This window comes from Sorex araneus, chromosome 6, assembly GCF_027595985.1.
Source record: "Sorex araneus isolate mSorAra2 chromosome 6, mSorAra2.pri, whole genome shotgun sequence".
Classification (NCBI taxonomy): Eukaryota; Metazoa; Chordata; class Mammalia; order Eulipotyphla; family Soricidae; genus Sorex; species Sorex araneus.
In genome coordinates, this window is record NC_073307.1 from 22,251,470 (window position 1) to 22,267,530 (window position 16,061).

Here is a 16,061-nt window from a genome sequence, read left to right on the forward strand (position 1 = left end):
TGTTCATTTGACATAATTGCCCCTGACTTGATTTTCCCAGAATCCTCTCCTCTTTTGAGTGGTGCCAGTCTGCATCCTTGTTTCTCATCTGGCTCTCATGCTGGTTCCTCTTTCTTCCTAACACTCAGCCTTGACTTGAAGGTTATTCTTGGCCCGTTGTTCCTTTCTCTTGGATTTCCTCTAAATGCCTCTGTTCTTGCTTTGGTTACCACCGCTGGCACCAAATTCTTGCCTGCCCCCTGTCTTCTTTTCCTCTCTTTCCAACAGGTATGTAGTTTCTGGAGTCTTTCTGGTTCTACTGACAAGCTCTGTGCTAATGGCATTGAACTCTGCTTGTTCTATTTGTAGATGTAGGCTCTGTCTATATATAGGTGCAGAATGCTTGCCCTGTCTTAGGCATCTTCAGCAGTACTAATGAAGGTTGAGTCTTGAGCTCCATTCCAATATTCTGATTTGCTAAAATCTGTAGCTCTGGAGTGTAGGTCTGGAAAGGACGAGTCTGGGTTCCCTTTCATCCAGTCCTTCTGTGTGACACTTAATTCCTTTTGGATGAAGCCTCTTTTGTCTCTAAGGATGCAGATATTTGCTAATTTGCCTTGCAGTCTTTTTAAAGATATATTTTCTCTTCTTTGGAAGAGGAATGCGCTTGGCCATGTCCACTACCTGGTGGGGTTAAAAAACATGGAAATATGGAGAATGGGGCTGGGGTAATAGTAAAGTGAGTAGGGCATTTGCTTTTTGTGTAACCAATCCTCCCTGGCATCCATGTGGTCCCCTGTGCACTGCAAGGAGTAATTCCTGAGTGTAGAGCCAGGATTTACCCCTGAGCATTACTGGGTAGGGCCCCAAACCAAACCAAAACCCCAAAAGTATATATATATATTTATAAGTATACTTTAAGAATATAGTTTCACATGTATATTAAAATATATAAGATTAGGGGCTGGAGCAATAGCACAGTGGGTAGGTCATTTACCTTGCATGCGGCTGACCCGGGTTCGATTCCCAGCATCCCATATGGTCCCCTGAGCATATGGGGTAATACCCAGATACCCCCTGAGCCAGGGGTAATCTGAGTGCAGAGCCAGGAGTGACCCCTGAGCATCGCTGGGTGTGACCCAAAAAGAAAAAAATATATATATAAGATTAAAAAATATCTTAAGAAAGGAATGCCCCCTTCTGATTTCATTTCATCCTATGTTGCCCTCCCTGCCCCTAAGTTCTAGTTCCAGTTGGACTTGTGGAGTCCATCTCAGGTTCATGTGACCTCTGGGGGTCTGGCATTGGATCCCATATGCTACTGGGAAGGCTTCTCTCAGATCCTCCCTGGTTGACTGTATGACTAGGTCTCAGTCGTGTAGCTGTTGGTCATGTAGAGGCTTGAGTACATTGTGAAGACCCTCCTCTAATCACTTTGTTTCTGGGTTGCCATGGGCTGGGGGTGGTCATTATTTGCTTGGTGTGGAGGCGGACTTCTATATTTAGTACAGATAACTGCCCGGTGACATGAATGGTCAGCCGCTTAAAGGTGGTTCAAGTCCAGCCTCTTTGTCAGCTAGGGGCTGCACTGGGGTTAGAAGCCACATTTCTTTTGCTGTTCAAAGTCTCTTTCCATTTAATTGCTGTCCACCTCCTGACTTTGTTTGCTTTATGTCTTAGGAGGGAGAAGCCTGTTTGCCTGACTACTCCAAACTTAATTCTCTTGTCCTTCAAATGGTTCTTTAAAAATTCATTTCTTTCCCAGATCTGCTGCACATTGTTCTTCCTTGTCAGGGCTGTCCTTTCTGTGTCCTCTTTGCATTGTTTCTTCAGCTTCATATTTGTCTGCGCAAATTAGGCGGTGAGCTTCTGTTTGTGTAGAGGTGAGTGACTGTGTGTTTGTAAGAGCCTGTGCAGCCCATAAATAGTAATGAATGTGTGCCTGTGGGAAGAGCTCATTCTCTAGCTTATTGTCTAACGTGGAAAGCAGAGTAGTTTTCTCGCCATTTCCGCATGGCAGTGACATGCCTCTCTGAACACATGAGGATGAGGGGAAGAGCTCTGGGAAGTGTGCTGGGTCCACCTTTGGGTTCAGCAGAAAACTGGCGTCACCCGTTTTCAGGTGTCGGTCTCTCTCCTAATGGTTGCTTCCTTTGTAGGGGAGTAGAGGCCCCATCCCTTGAAGGCTTAGGTTCCAAAGTTGGGGATGTGGGTGCTGCTAAAGGTACAGATCCTGCAGGAGGCATATACTCTAGAAGTGGGGTCCAGGATTCCAGGCCTACCCCTGCCTCAGGAGCAGGAGCACCTCATCAATCCAACTTCAGGGGCCTCTTGTCAATCCCACTTAAGTGATGGTATGATAACTAGGTGCTGGGGGCTGTTACAAACACTTTCTATGCAGTTTTATTTAATCCTCCTTATTTAATCCCCTACTTTGAAGTGGATCCTGTTTTTTATTTTTTTGAAATTTTTAATTAATTCATGTGAGGTACAGTAACAAAAAATCTCATGTTTGAGCTTTGATCATAAGGTCATCAAACACCCATCCCTTCACCCGTGCACACTTTCCACCACCAAAATCCCCAGATTCCCCCCACATTCCATACCTCCCCCTGCCTGTATGGTAGACAATTTGCAAAATATTCTTTCTCCACTTTAATTACCTTCGATAGTTCAAGACCAGTCCTACCACCCCTCATACTTGTCGAAAATGCAATTCTAAACAACGTGTTCTTTATTGATTATTATGGACATAATATAATGTTGTGAGGCTGCAAGACTGGCCATGCACTCAAGGAATTCTAAGATTTAGAAATCGCTGCAACAAGTTGCTGGGGTCCAAAATTCATTTGTGTGTCTCTGGATCATGGCCACGTGGGAGCTTAAGTGGTGGGTGTATGTGACATCATCTCCATGTTGAATTGGGGCAGGGGAGGGGAGGGCCCACTCCTCCCCTTTCCCGAGAGACTTGAAATTTGCCATCACCATGAACTTGTACCTGGTGCTTCTCGCTGGTTTCTAGAAAATGGCAACCTCTGGAGCTCTTAGAGCGCTGGCAGAGGGACAACACTTGCCACCGTCTGGAGCAGCCCAGCGGGGAAGGCCTTTTGCAAAGTCCAGTACTTACTTACTGCCGTAAGTAAGTCCAGTACAACTTACTGCCGCAAGTTGCTCAGGTCCGTCTGAAGTGGATCCTCTTATGAGGCCCATTTTTACAAATAAACGGAGGCCTGGTGAAGTTATATTCAAAATCACATAGCTAGGAATTGGCAGAGCCAAGAGTTAACCTTGGGTCTTTCTGACTCAAAACCCACAGTCTTACATTGCTCTAGCCAATGCTTTTTATTCATAGCTTCAGTTTCCTCCTTTTAGGAAGGAAACAGAGATACCTGCCCATTTACTTTTCCCTGGAGGCTTGGGAAAACAAGTGCATGGACCTGCACTGTGGATTCAGACATTAGTATTTTATTTATTTATTTAACTTTAAAATTTGTTGAATCACGAATTTCCAAGTCAAAAAGTTACTAATGATTTTCAGGCATAAGTAGGATGTTGCAACATTAATCCCTTCACTAGTGTTCCCTTCTTTCCACCAATGTGTCTAGTTTCCCTCCTGCCAGCCTCCACCTCACTCTGTCTGTGGCAAGCATTTTTCCCTTTTTCTTTTTTCCTTTAAGGCACTGTGGTTTGCAATACTATTACTGAAAGGGTATCATGCACATAACTTTCCCTCCTTTTAGTGCCCAGTTCTCCTTCAACTGACCACTTCCCCCATCATTGCCCTAGTGGTCCCTTCCTTATAACCTCCCCCCCCTGCACTGTGGCAAGCTTCCTACAAAGGACCACTTCTCCTGCCCATTGTTTCTATTGTCTTTGTGCATTATTCTCCTACAATGTTTCTTTATATACCTCTAATGCGTGTGATCATTTGTGTGATCATTCTGTGTCTGTGCCACTCCCTCTGAGTCATTTCACTCAGCATAATGCTTTCCAGATCCATCCATATATGACTTCATCTTTTCTAATGACTGTGTACTATTCCGTTGTGTATATGTACCATAGTTTCTTTCTTAATCCAGTCTATTCTTGGGCACTTGGGTTGTTTTCAGATTTTGGCTATTGTGAATAGTGCTGCAGTGAGCATTGGGGTGCAGATATCTTCTGAATTGTGTTTTTGGGCCTCTGGGGTACATTCCCAGGAGTGGAATTGCTAAGTCATATGGCAGCTCAATTCCTAGTTTTTTGAGGTATGTCCATATTGTATTTAAAAAAAGGCTAAACCAGTCGACATTCCCACCGCTTTCCCCCTATATCCACACTATCACTGGCTCTTACGGTTCTTTGTGATATGTACCAGTCTCACCAGTATAAGATGATATCTTGTTGTTTTGATTTGCTTTTCCCTGATGATTAGTGATACAGAGTATTTTTCCATATGACTTTCGGTCATTTGTATTCCTTTTTTTTTTTCCTTTTTGGGTCACACCCAGCAATGCTCAGGGGTTACTCCTGGCTCTGCATTCAGGAATTATTCCTGGTGGTGCTTGAGGGACCATATAGGATGCTGGGAATCGAACCTGGGTTGATCACATGCAAAGCAAATGCACTACCTGCTGTGCTATCACTCCAGCCCTTTGTATTTCTTTTTTTGAGGAAGCTTCTGTTCATATCTTCTCCCCATTATTTGATGGGGTTGGAGATATATATACATATATGTATATATATTGTGAATAGTGCTGCAGTGAGCATTGGGGTGCAGATATCTTCTGAATTGTGTTTTTGGGCCTCTGGGGTACATACATATAAAATACATATATGTATCTCATTCTCATATACATATATGTCTTTTTATAAAGTTCTCCCAGTGTTTTATGTATCTTAGATACTAACCTGTTATCAGATGAATGGGCAAATGATTTCTCCAAGTGTAGGATGTAGCAACTCGTCTTGGGAAGGAGGGCACGTGGGGGCTGTTGGAGTGGCTCTTCCTGGCCAGGACACTGTGATTGTCTTGTTCTTTGTGTTTTTTTGCTTTTTTTTTCTTTCTTTCTTTTTTAAAACTTTTAAAATTTTTCTATTGGTGAATCACCATGAGGGTACAGTTACAGACTTACATATTTTCGTGCCTGTGTTTTGGTCATACAGTGCTCGAGAACTCATCCCTCTATCAGTGCCCATTCTCCACCACCGATGATCCTAATATCCCTCCCAAGACTGTCTTGTTCTTGCTGTGCCCTGAGATAGAGCACAACCCTGCCCATAGGTCTGCTTCTGTGTCAGAAGCTGTTCTTCCTGCACCATTGACTTTTGCCATCCTCATCTCATTCTCTTATTCTTTCTTTGAAAGGAAAGTTCCTGGAGGAGTCTTGTTTACACAGGGCCCACAGCCCTCCTTGAGTCTTGTCTGAGTTGAATAGAAGAGAGCTCGCAAGCCCACAGGGTCTCTTCCCACCTGCACTCCCAGCAGCAGCTCTGGGCAGTCAGAGTGGGCTGCTGAGAATCTTCAACCTCTATTCAAGGAGAGGTATATAGCCTATCAATGACCAATTTTTCTAGAAACATGCCTTATTTTCTCTTTTGTCCCAAAGCCCAACAACACTTATAGAGAGTTAGAGGTGGTTCTTTGTCTGGATGGAGAGTGGTATTAAGTTTGGAGCGGGTTGTGGATGAAAGGGGCAGGTCTGCCCGTGGCTGCAAGCCAAGGCTGATGGGGTGGTTTGCTGTGCGGGGTGTGCCGTGGCAGGTGATCAGGTGAACCCAGGGTTAGTGGGTGAGGTGTGCTTGGGGGAGGGACCTGGGCCAATCTGGGTCTCCTCGGGATGCCATGGTATTCTCTTTCTTGGGCTGCCACTGCTGTTGCAGGGTCCTGCCTGTGATGATGGGCCATCCTGGAAGAGCCAGCTTCTCTGCAGCTTTAGCACAAAGCCCAGGGAAAAGTGTTAGTTCTTCCTTACTCTTTACCAGTAAAGAGCACTTTTGGAATCGGGTCCCAGACAAGGTGATATGGCTGTAGGCCAGGCCTTAAGAGGGCAGAGGACGCTAGTACCCCCTCCTCTGCACTGCAGAGTTCATAGTTGTTCTCTGGGTACCCCTCAGACCCTGGGAAACTGACCCCTTCCTGTCAGCCTTATTTTTCCTTGGCCTTGCCCCAGTTCACCACTGACCCTACTGTTCACCCTGTTCCCTGTTCTTTCTCTCCTTCTGAATATATGGAGACAATAAACTGAGGCCTTGAATCCACTGGGGAAGATAAAGAATCTTATTTGTAAGTTGATCTCTCATCCTTAGTATTGGAGGATGTTAGTGTATCTGCAGAAAGAGGGGCTGTGAGCCCTGGGGGAGATATCCTCGCCGCCCCTCTCCGCCCCCCACCCCACTCTCTTCTTATGTCAGGAGGTGGGGAAGCTGCTATTTGTGCCTCGCTGAGCTGCCTCTCAGCTCCTCCTGGGCCTCCTCCTCCTGCTTACGTGCCTTTTTTTGCCCTTGACATCTTCATTCTCCTTTTTCTCTTCCTCCTTGTCTTTCCCCCAGCACCAGCACTGTGTTTATCCCTGACCAGAAGCAGAGAGCATCTACCTGGTGTATATGTGTCATGTTCACACAAACTCTTATAGGGGAGGAATGTGTTCAATCTGGGAGATCTTTGTTATCTGTTGCTGTCTGTTGTCCTGGTATTGTTGTGAGTCCCCCACCTCCATCTCATCCCCCTTATTCATTCCTCCTCTCCTACCCCACTTCCCCACCCTCAGCCAAGACTTCGGGGTTAAGAAAGGTGAGGGGCATTATTGGAAGTTGCAGGGTTATGTCCCCCAAGTTCCCAGCTCCCTAAGCCTCTCCAGCCTTTGCACTCCTGGTTGGCAGCCTCTGCCCGCTGTTCATCCTTACCCAGTCTGACCCCTCTTGCACTCACACCCAGGCCTGGCCAGGCACCTGGCCAGAACCTCACGCTGTGCTGTGCATTCATGCCCCGTCTCGCTGTGTGATTGGTGCCCTAAGGAGCCAGGTTGCTGGGGGAAGCTCATGTGGCACTCAGCCATCCCATTTTGTCGACAAAAAAAAGAGGGGAGAAACTGGCAGAAGGCAAAGGCTTTTGCTGCTGGGTGAGTGCAGCAGCTATTTTTAGTGCCGGCGCCTTTGCTTTCCATTTGGCTGTGCTTTTTTAGCACAGTTTCGTCCAGCAGGGCTGTTTCCTTCATGGCTCCAGATGTCGTGAGGGAAAGTTTCCATTTGCCCCCGAAAAGGTGTGTGGGCTTGGCAAAGAGGTGGTAACTTTGGAGAGTGGGTTCAGGTATGACTTTGGATCTCAATTTCTTGAGAGGATTGTGGTAGGAATAGGAAAGAGAATAAGTGAACACTATACTCTTCAGAGATGTCCCTGCAGTTAGTTCAGTGAAGCTTCTGTTGAGTAAACTGCCTCCTGAGATGAATTGGGGCTGTGTGATCAACACATAAATCTTTTATAAGGGTCTGGGATGTGGACGCATTCTGGGTTTATGGTTTTGGGGCCACATGTGATGGTACTCTGGGATTACTCATGGCTCTATGCTCAGGGATCCCTTGTAGCAGGGCTTGGGGGCCATATGGTATGCTGGGATCAAACCCACGTCAGCTGTGTGCAAAGCAAGCACCTTACCTTCTATACTATTTCTCTAGCTCCCATGTTTCTTGTTGTTGTGTTTTAAGTTTTTGGGTCATACCTGGTGATGTTCAGGTGTTATTCCTGGTTCTGCACTGAGGAGTTACTTCTGGCAGTTCTCAGGAGATCATTATGGGGTGCTGAACTTAGGCTTGGCAAGTGCACGGCAAGATCCTTACCTGCTGTGCTATCTCTAATGCCCTTCCCATGTTTTATTTTGAGTTATTGGGGATGGGCTTGCTAAATTTTGTTTTCATTTCTTTCCCTTTCCCCTAGATCATTGATCAGATATTTGAGCTGTTTTCTCTTGACTTCCATTCTAGTTTTCTGATCAAATTTTTTTCACCATGCCAAACAGAAATTTTTTTCCCTTTGTTTTTGGCCTACACCTGGCAATGCTCAGGGTTTACTCCTGTATCTGCACTCCGGGTTTACCCCTGGCAGTGCTTAGGGGACCATATGGGATGCCAGGGATTGAACTTGGGTCAGCCACATGCAAGGCAAATGCCTTAACCACTGTACTCTAACCCAGAAATTCTTTACCAATTAAGCAATAATTACTTTCATTTTCCCCCAGCCTTAGGCAACCTTTAGTAGATTTTGTCTCTCTAGAGTGGCCTATTCTAGATAGTTAATTAATTTAAGTCAAATCATATAATATTTGTCCTTTTGTGTCCAGCTTATTTATCATAGCATAATGTTTTCAAGGTTTATGTTGAAGCATGTATCAAAATGTTATTCTTTTTATGCTGAAGAACATTCCATTGCTTGTGCAAACTACATTTAAAAAGTCCAATCATTTGTTGATGCATACTGGGGGTTGTTTTCACCTTTTGGGTATTATGAATAGCTCTTTTATGAACATTTTCATGGAAGTATTTGAGTGACCATATTCAGATAATTTAGATGGCTATATAGCTGGGAGAGGAATCACTGAATTATATGTTCATCAGGTTAGCTTTTTGGAGAACCACTAAACTGTGTACAACAGCAGCTGCTGTTAGGTATTCCCATCAGTAATGTAGAAAGTCTAATTTTTCCACCTTGTCAACATTTTCTATTTTCTGTTATTTCTTTAATCATTGTAGCCATCCTAGAGGATATAAAGTGGTATCTTATTGTGGTTTTGATTTGCTTTTCCTTGATTAATGATACCAGATTCTTTTCATGTTCCTATTGGCACTTGTCTAGCTTCTTTGGAGAAATGTGTATTTAAGTTCTGTGAATGCCCATTTTAAAATTGTGTTGGACGCCTTTTTGTTATTGATCTGTATTTATTCTGGATACTAATCTTTTGTTAGATAAGAGATTTGCAAAATTTTTTTCATTCTGTGGGGTTTTCATCTCTTGATAATGTTCTTTGAGGCGCAGAGTCTTTCATTTTTGATGAAATTTATCTTTTTCTTTTATCTGTGCTTTTGGTGTCATATTTAAGAAACTATTGCCAAATACAAAATCATGAAGATTTCCCCTGTGTTTTCTTCTAATCATCTTAGCTCTTAAATTGAAGTCTTTGATCTATTTTGAGTTAATTTTGGTGTGTGGTGTAAGAGAAGGGCCCCTTATTTTTCTGCAGTGTAAGGATCCAGTTATTCCACACTGCTTATTGAAGAAATTGTCTTTTCTGCAAAGTTCTTGACACAGGTTGAAAATTACTTGACCTTCTATGTGATTATCTCTGGAGACTCAAATTATTTTTTTGTCACCAATTTTTTTTTTTGGTCACATTCAGTGGTGCTCAGGGGTTTACTCCTGGCTCTGCACTCAGGAATTACTCCTGGTGGTGCTCGGGGGACCATATGGGATGCCGGGGATTGAACCCGGGTTGGCCACATGCAAGGCAAACGTCCTACCCACTGTACTTTTACTCTGGTCCCCCAGTCACCAGTTTTTATGTCTGTTTTTGTGCCATTACTTCACAGTTTGGATTATTAGTAGACAACTGAAATTAGGAAATAAGAGTACATTGATATTGCTCTTCTCAAGATTATTTTGGATGTTTTGGCCCCATTGACATTTCATATGTATCTTTGTTTCCACCTATATAAACATTGAAAGTCTTTTTAAAAAATAAGTACTACATTGAATCTGCATATGATTTTGATAGTATTGTATGTTATATTAAGTTTCCAGTCCATGAATGTGGAATAGCCTTCCATTATATATCACTTAATATTTTGGGTATTCTTTAATTTTAATAGCTGTGGATCTGCACTTTGTTTAAAATGTGATGTAAAAGATCTCATGACTAGGGAATCTTGAATTTTGCTGGCTTGGGAGCTGCTGACAGCATCTCTCTTTAGGTATAATAGTGTATATGGTTTAGAAATTAATGTGTATAAGAATGCATAAAATATGATCCTATCTTTGTTCATACACAAATCAATTTGTTTCCTTCTGCTATTATGAGAGCCAGTACCACCACATAAAACCCAATGACAAGTTTATAAAGAGAAAGGAAGGACCAGAACCATGATAGCTCACGCAAGATTCCTGGTTGGGCCAAGTAATTTTTTTTCTTTTAATTTTTATCTTACTGAATCATCGTGAGATATAATTACAGACTTGCAGACTTTCATGATTGCATTTCAGTCAAAGAGTGCTCAAGTAGCTATCCCTCCACCAGTGCCCATTCCCCACGGGTCAAGTGATTTTACTTTTGTGGTGTATAAAGAACAGGATAGATGAGCTAAATATAGCATTAATGAATATTTGGACTTTAGATCAATTAATGGTTACCCGAAGAGATGAAGGGAGACTAAGGGGCTATGTGTAGGGGGTATAACTCAGGACAAAGAGAATGTGTGTGTTTATAGCCTGGCAAGCTATGGAGAGTATCTTGCCCGCACGGCAGAGCCTGGCAAGCTAACTGTGGTGTATTCAATATGCCAAAAACAGTAACAACAAATCTCACAATGGAGCATTACTGGTGCCCGTTTGAGCAAATTGATGAGCAATAGGATGACAGTGACAGTGACAGTGATGTTTGAAAACTATATTATGTTGTAGTGCAGTGATACTTCAGTTTTTGAAAGAAGGGGGGAAAAGTACTATTCGATTATATAATTCCAGTCCAGGCATATACTTATCTTGGGTGGCTTGACTATTTCTGGGAGATGCAGTTTGTCTAATCCTGTAACATTCACTGAACAAGTAGCATCATGAAAATTGTGATGCTGACCTGCCAGCCACCAGTTTTTTGCTGACCTCTGTTTTCTGTTTCTGTTCCTCAGGCCTCTAACCATGCCTTCCTGGGGCCTTCCCCCATCTAGGATGGCTCCTCTGGGTCTGCTGCTGGGTTTGCTCATGGCCTCCTGCTTTACCTTTTGCCTCAGTCATCAGAACGTGGTAAGTGTCTTATCTCAAGTAGAGAGATCCTACCAGCAGGGCTGCTGTGGGAGGGGGGTGACCTTTTCTTTCTCTTGGTTCACAGAGCATGTCTCCTTTCTCCCATGCCCACACCCCTTCCAAGGGTTCACTGGCTTCTGTGTACAGATCATGGCATAGTTTGTTTTTGAGGAAAATATGATGATAAACCTACAATATATACCATTTAGTGCGTTGTGTGTGTGTGTGTGTGTGCGCGCGCGCACATGCGTGCATGCATGCTTGTGTGTGCATGCGTGTATTCTTCGTTAATGCCCTCAACAGCCCTATGAAATAGATATAATAATTGTTATTCTCATTTTGAGAAGGAGGCAGGTAAGTTTCAATGACACAGTGACATTAATAACTTGGCCAAAACCATACATCCAGTTTGTGGCAGACCTGGGAAGGTTGGGATTCACCTCAGGAGCTAGGTGCTATGTAGTGAGAATCAGTTTCAAGTAAGACCACTCCTTTAACTACTACCCTCTTACCCTCTTTCTGGATTCACTTATCCTCTGTTCTTTTCTCCTTCTCCTCTGGGCCTCTCTTTTAACTTAGACTTCACTGCTTAGAGTTTCTGCCTTGGCCACAGGTAGGAAGAAGGCCTGAAAAGGTCCTGAGGTTGGCCTGCTTGACCTGTGCCCTAGCTTCTGCCCCGGTTCCCTGGCTTGCCTTGGCAACTGCCTCCCTTCACCAGCTCCCAGTGCCCTCTCTTTCCACTTTTCTCAGAAGCTCTATCATCTTTCTGTCAGGATGGTTTCAGCCTCCTCAGGCCCCCTTCCCCAACCCCAGGAGCTCCCAGTAAATGTTGGATAGAGTGCTGGAGGCTTTGGAGCAGGAGGCCCTTGAAGTGCAAATGATAATTGTGGTGAATTTAATAGCAATCTGGCTCAGCTGAGGTTCACCTCTGGCTCATGGCAAACTTCCACCTTCTCTCTGAAGTCATTCATTTTCTGACTACTTTTCTCCCTACTTCATGGAGCAGGAGACAGCATACAGTTAGAAGTCACGAATCCTTTATAGCTTTTAATTTTCTCTGACTAAGATCTTGTTGGTGGCCTTTTTTTTGCCTCTTCTTCAAGGACAGAGAGAATAGATGAGATCCTGGTGACCCTCTGAGGAGGTCTGGCCACAGCAGGAAGTTGGAGCTGTTTCTGTCATAATCTGGCCCAGAAAAGTACCCGAGTGTCTCAGGGTATCAGGACATTCCCTGATGTTTCTCCTATCCCCATGTTCTCCCCAACCCCCAACCTGCAACTCATGAGGCTCTAGATGGCCCTCATCAGGAGCTTTAACAGATGCACAATTAACAAAAGCGTGCTGATGAATTTACTTAAGGACTGCGTATCAGTAAGTCCCTTTTGGATAATAGTCCAACCAAATAGATGAGCTTTCAGAGCCATAATTATTCTGGCCCATTTATATTAGTTCTATTGAGTCTAGTCTCAGAAAAATGTTAATACTGACTTTCATCAACAGAAACTGCTTTTATCCTTATGTCTGTTCCTAAGCTGTATCCATTTGTCATAATCTTTCATCATGTGCTAAGCACAAGTAGGAGTTGAAGCATCTTTTCTCTTATACCATAAAAATTGCTGCCCCGATGACATTTAAAATCCAAATTATGCAGCCAGCCACCTTCACAACAGTGCTGATGGGCAGTGGGGGAGGGGCTGTGATTATGCTCCTCTCTTCCGAGCCTGCTAGGGTCCAGGCAAGTGCTCTGGGCAACCTGGAATTTGTCCTCCCCAAGGTCATTTGTGCAGGCTAGTAGCCACCGAGAAAGGGCTGGATCTGCATGTTAGGGGATGATCAGGAACCAGCTTCCTGCCTGGACTCCTGCTGCTGCACCTCTCTGGGAAGCCACATCTTAGGGGCAGTGTGGTTGAGTCTGCTAGCCTTTAAAAAGGTGATGAGCTATAAGAAAGTGGTGGAGCACAGATCTGTGATACTTACCCTTTAACCACCAACCATGAGTTGGGCAACCTGCCCATTTCTGAACGTTGTTTCCTCCTTAGTATAACATTTTGTTGCCCACCCCCCTCCCCTTTGGTTGAATGTGATTTAGTGTAAATAGAGCAGTGGGTGTTGAAAATGACACAGTATAATCAGTGATGGTCAATAAATATCGGCCGTTATTTTTATTCAGGGAGTGGCTGCTTCTGTGATTTAATTTCAGCCCTTGTGAGGGAGGCTTCTATCCCAAAATGTTTGTCTTTGTCACAGTGTCTGTCATCCTACCATTAGAAATTCATTGATTCTCTTGGGACTTATAGGCCTTGGTCTTTAAGATTTTCTTATTTAGATATAAGCTTAAGGAAGTGTGACTTGGTAAGCTGTTGTCAGCTAACACCTTAGGTGGGATTTCTTGCCAGTCAGTTGAGAGGAGGTTGGTATTTGGGGTGGTGGCGCTGGGGAGGGGAGAGTACAGAGGACTCAGTTTTAAGGGAGCCTTGAGAAGCCAGCTGAGAGAGTTCCAGAGCATGGGGGTCTCCTTCCCGAGCTGACCAAGGGTCACTGGCCTCTCTTGCCTCTTGGTTTTTCTCATCTGTACAGAAGGAAAGTGGAAAGGTTTCTTTTTTTTTTTTTTTTTTGGTCACACCCGGCAATGCTCAGGGGTTCCTCCTGGCTCTGCACTCAGGAATTACCCCTGATGGTACTCAGGGGACCATGTGGGATACTGATACTGGGAATTGAACCTGGGTTGGCTGTGTACAAGGCAAACGCCCTACCCGCTTTGCTATTGCTCAGTAAAGTTTCTTGTCCTTTCTGTGGGACTGGGGTTTCTCATCTGGTCCACACAAGCCTTTTCTGAGAAGGGGAGTATGCTGGCAGATAAGCTGGGGGTGGTCTTATTATTGCTCTCACTTTACTCCGTTAGTATTTAGGACATGACTGGTAGGAACAGGAATATAGACATGAGTCAGAATCTGCCATGGATTTTGGAACTATGCAGACCTGGACTTAAGTCTCTGCTTTATTGTTTTTGACAGTGTGATTTAACCATATCCCACTGCTCTGCTCATCTGTAGAGTGGGGATAAAAGTATATGCTCAGAGAGGGAACTTGAACTAATTGTGAGGTCTGGAGGGCCTTGAGCCCAGTGCTGAACATATGGTAAACTGTTAAGGGCTTGATAAACTGTTGCCATTACAACCTCATCTCTGTGATGCTAGTTTTCTTCCAGACCTTTTCTGGAAATCCCCTTTGAACCAAATTTGTAGCTTGTTTCTATGACTAAACCTTTCATTAGGGGCCATATGTGATTTGGGCAGGGAGTCTAAACTCACTCAGAAGCAGACTTGTTGAATGGGGTGAAGAGATCAATAGGAAAATGTCAATTTTATATCACCCTCCTACTAAACAGTGAGACAGGTGTGTGTGTGTGTGTGTGTGTGTGTGTGTGTGTGTGTGTGTGTGTAATTTGAAATTTGGTTGTAAGATAGACAGGAAAAATTACTCAAAGCACTGGAGCATATACTCTGCTTGCAGGAGCTCCTGGTTTGATCTCTGCACTACATAGTTCCTAAGTACTGAATCAGGAGTAGCCCCTAAGTGCTGCCAGATGTGAAGATTTGACAGCCCCCCCCCTACCCCTAATCAAAGACAAATGAAAAAGGTATCTGGTTCAAGGTAATATCTTGAGGAAACAAAAACAAAAACCAGGCAGAACACCAAAAACATTTTCCACAGGATTGCTTTAAAATTGTTTGGTCTTCTGAGGCCTGAAGTATGAGCTCAGTATTTCATCAGCCTCTAATCTTTTCCCCTGAAACTCTTTTCTTTTCTTTTGTTGGGGGGTGGAGTGGGGACCACTCCCAGCAGTGGCTCTGAGCATAAGAATTATACTTGGTGAGTTCAGGGGAGACCATATGGAGTGCCGGGAATTGAACTCAGGTCAGCCATGTGCAAGACAAATACCCCACCTCCATGTTATCACTTTGGGTCCCTGAACCTTCATTTTTTTTAAAAAAATTATTTTATAAAGTAGCTCACAATATTTGATTACATTTAATATTCAAACACCAATCCCATCACCATTACACCTTCCCATCACTATATTTCAGATATTTCCATGCCAAACCCCAATCCCTGCCCCAAAGCAGAACCAAAATAATATATTTTATATTGTTTGTTATGAAAAACTGCTGAAAATGCTACAAAAAAGCTTCCTTAGAAGAAAGAGTGAGAAGATTGTTGTATTTAACCCAGGGGCCATTAAGCCCTTCTGTAAGAGATCACTAACATGTTGTTAAAGACTGAGCCTTGTGTGCTTATATATCACTTGTATCACTTGTCATCCTGTTGCTCATTGATTTGTTTGAGTGGGTGCCAGTAATCCATTCGTCCCTGTCACGTGCTAGTTTAGCCCAATGGCGTTTGCTTGCTCCAGGAACACAAAGACCCTCAACCCTTTCGTTCAGGATCTTGACAAAGAAGTCTGACCATCTCATAGTTGGGCAGTCAGGCATTCTTTTGACAACCTGTAGAATCCAGTTGGTAACAGCTCTAGTCCAGCGGTCATCTCCAAATTGCATTACGTATCTGGCCCATCTGATTTTTGATGCCTTGACAAACGAGACAGCATCCCTGATTCTTGATCGTCAATGGAGTTTGGAACTCTGGATTCCTTCTCTCACTTGAATAAAGTATGATATTCCAAGCATAGCTCTTTCGATTCCTCTTTGGGAGACCCAAATAGCATTCTTATCCTGTTTTCATAGGGCCCAGGTCTCTGAGGCGTATGTTAGTGCACGAAGAATGGTGGAGTTGAAAAGACATACCCAAAGCCGGAGGTTCTTCACTCTCTTAACAACCTCTTTGATGCTCTTGAAGGTGTTCCATGCCACTCTCCTCCTGCGCAGCTCAGGTGCCAGGTCATTTATCATGTTGCGTTCTTGACCTAGGTACATATAACTGCTGCATTCAGAGGTGTTTGTTCTGTTGAGAGCAAATGGAACGTCAGGAATTAGTCCATTTCTCATGAACATTGTCTTCGTGAGATTCAGCTGCAGTCCGACCTTTCCACACTCATGGTTGAAGTCGGCCAGCATTCGTGCTGTTTGGCTAATGTCTG

At 43.9% G+C, this 16,061-nt stretch overlaps 1 protein-coding gene across 4 annotated transcripts in view; it reads left to right on the forward strand.

Annotated features, from left to right (window-relative positions):
- SIL1 (SIL1 nucleotide exchange factor) overlaps positions 1-16,061 on the forward strand; it is a 315,807-nt gene that overhangs the window by 121,156 nt on the left and 178,590 nt on the right. For all 4 annotated transcript variants that reach the window (XM_055142814.1, XM_012933066.2, XM_055142812.1 and 1 more), the window contains exon 2: positions 10,849-10,963. In XM_055142814.1, coding sequence (XP_054998789.1) covers positions 10,859-10,963 — 105 coding nt within the window. In that variant the 5' untranslated portion in view covers positions 10,849-10,858. The remainder of the gene's footprint in view (positions 1-10,848; positions 10,964-16,061) is intronic.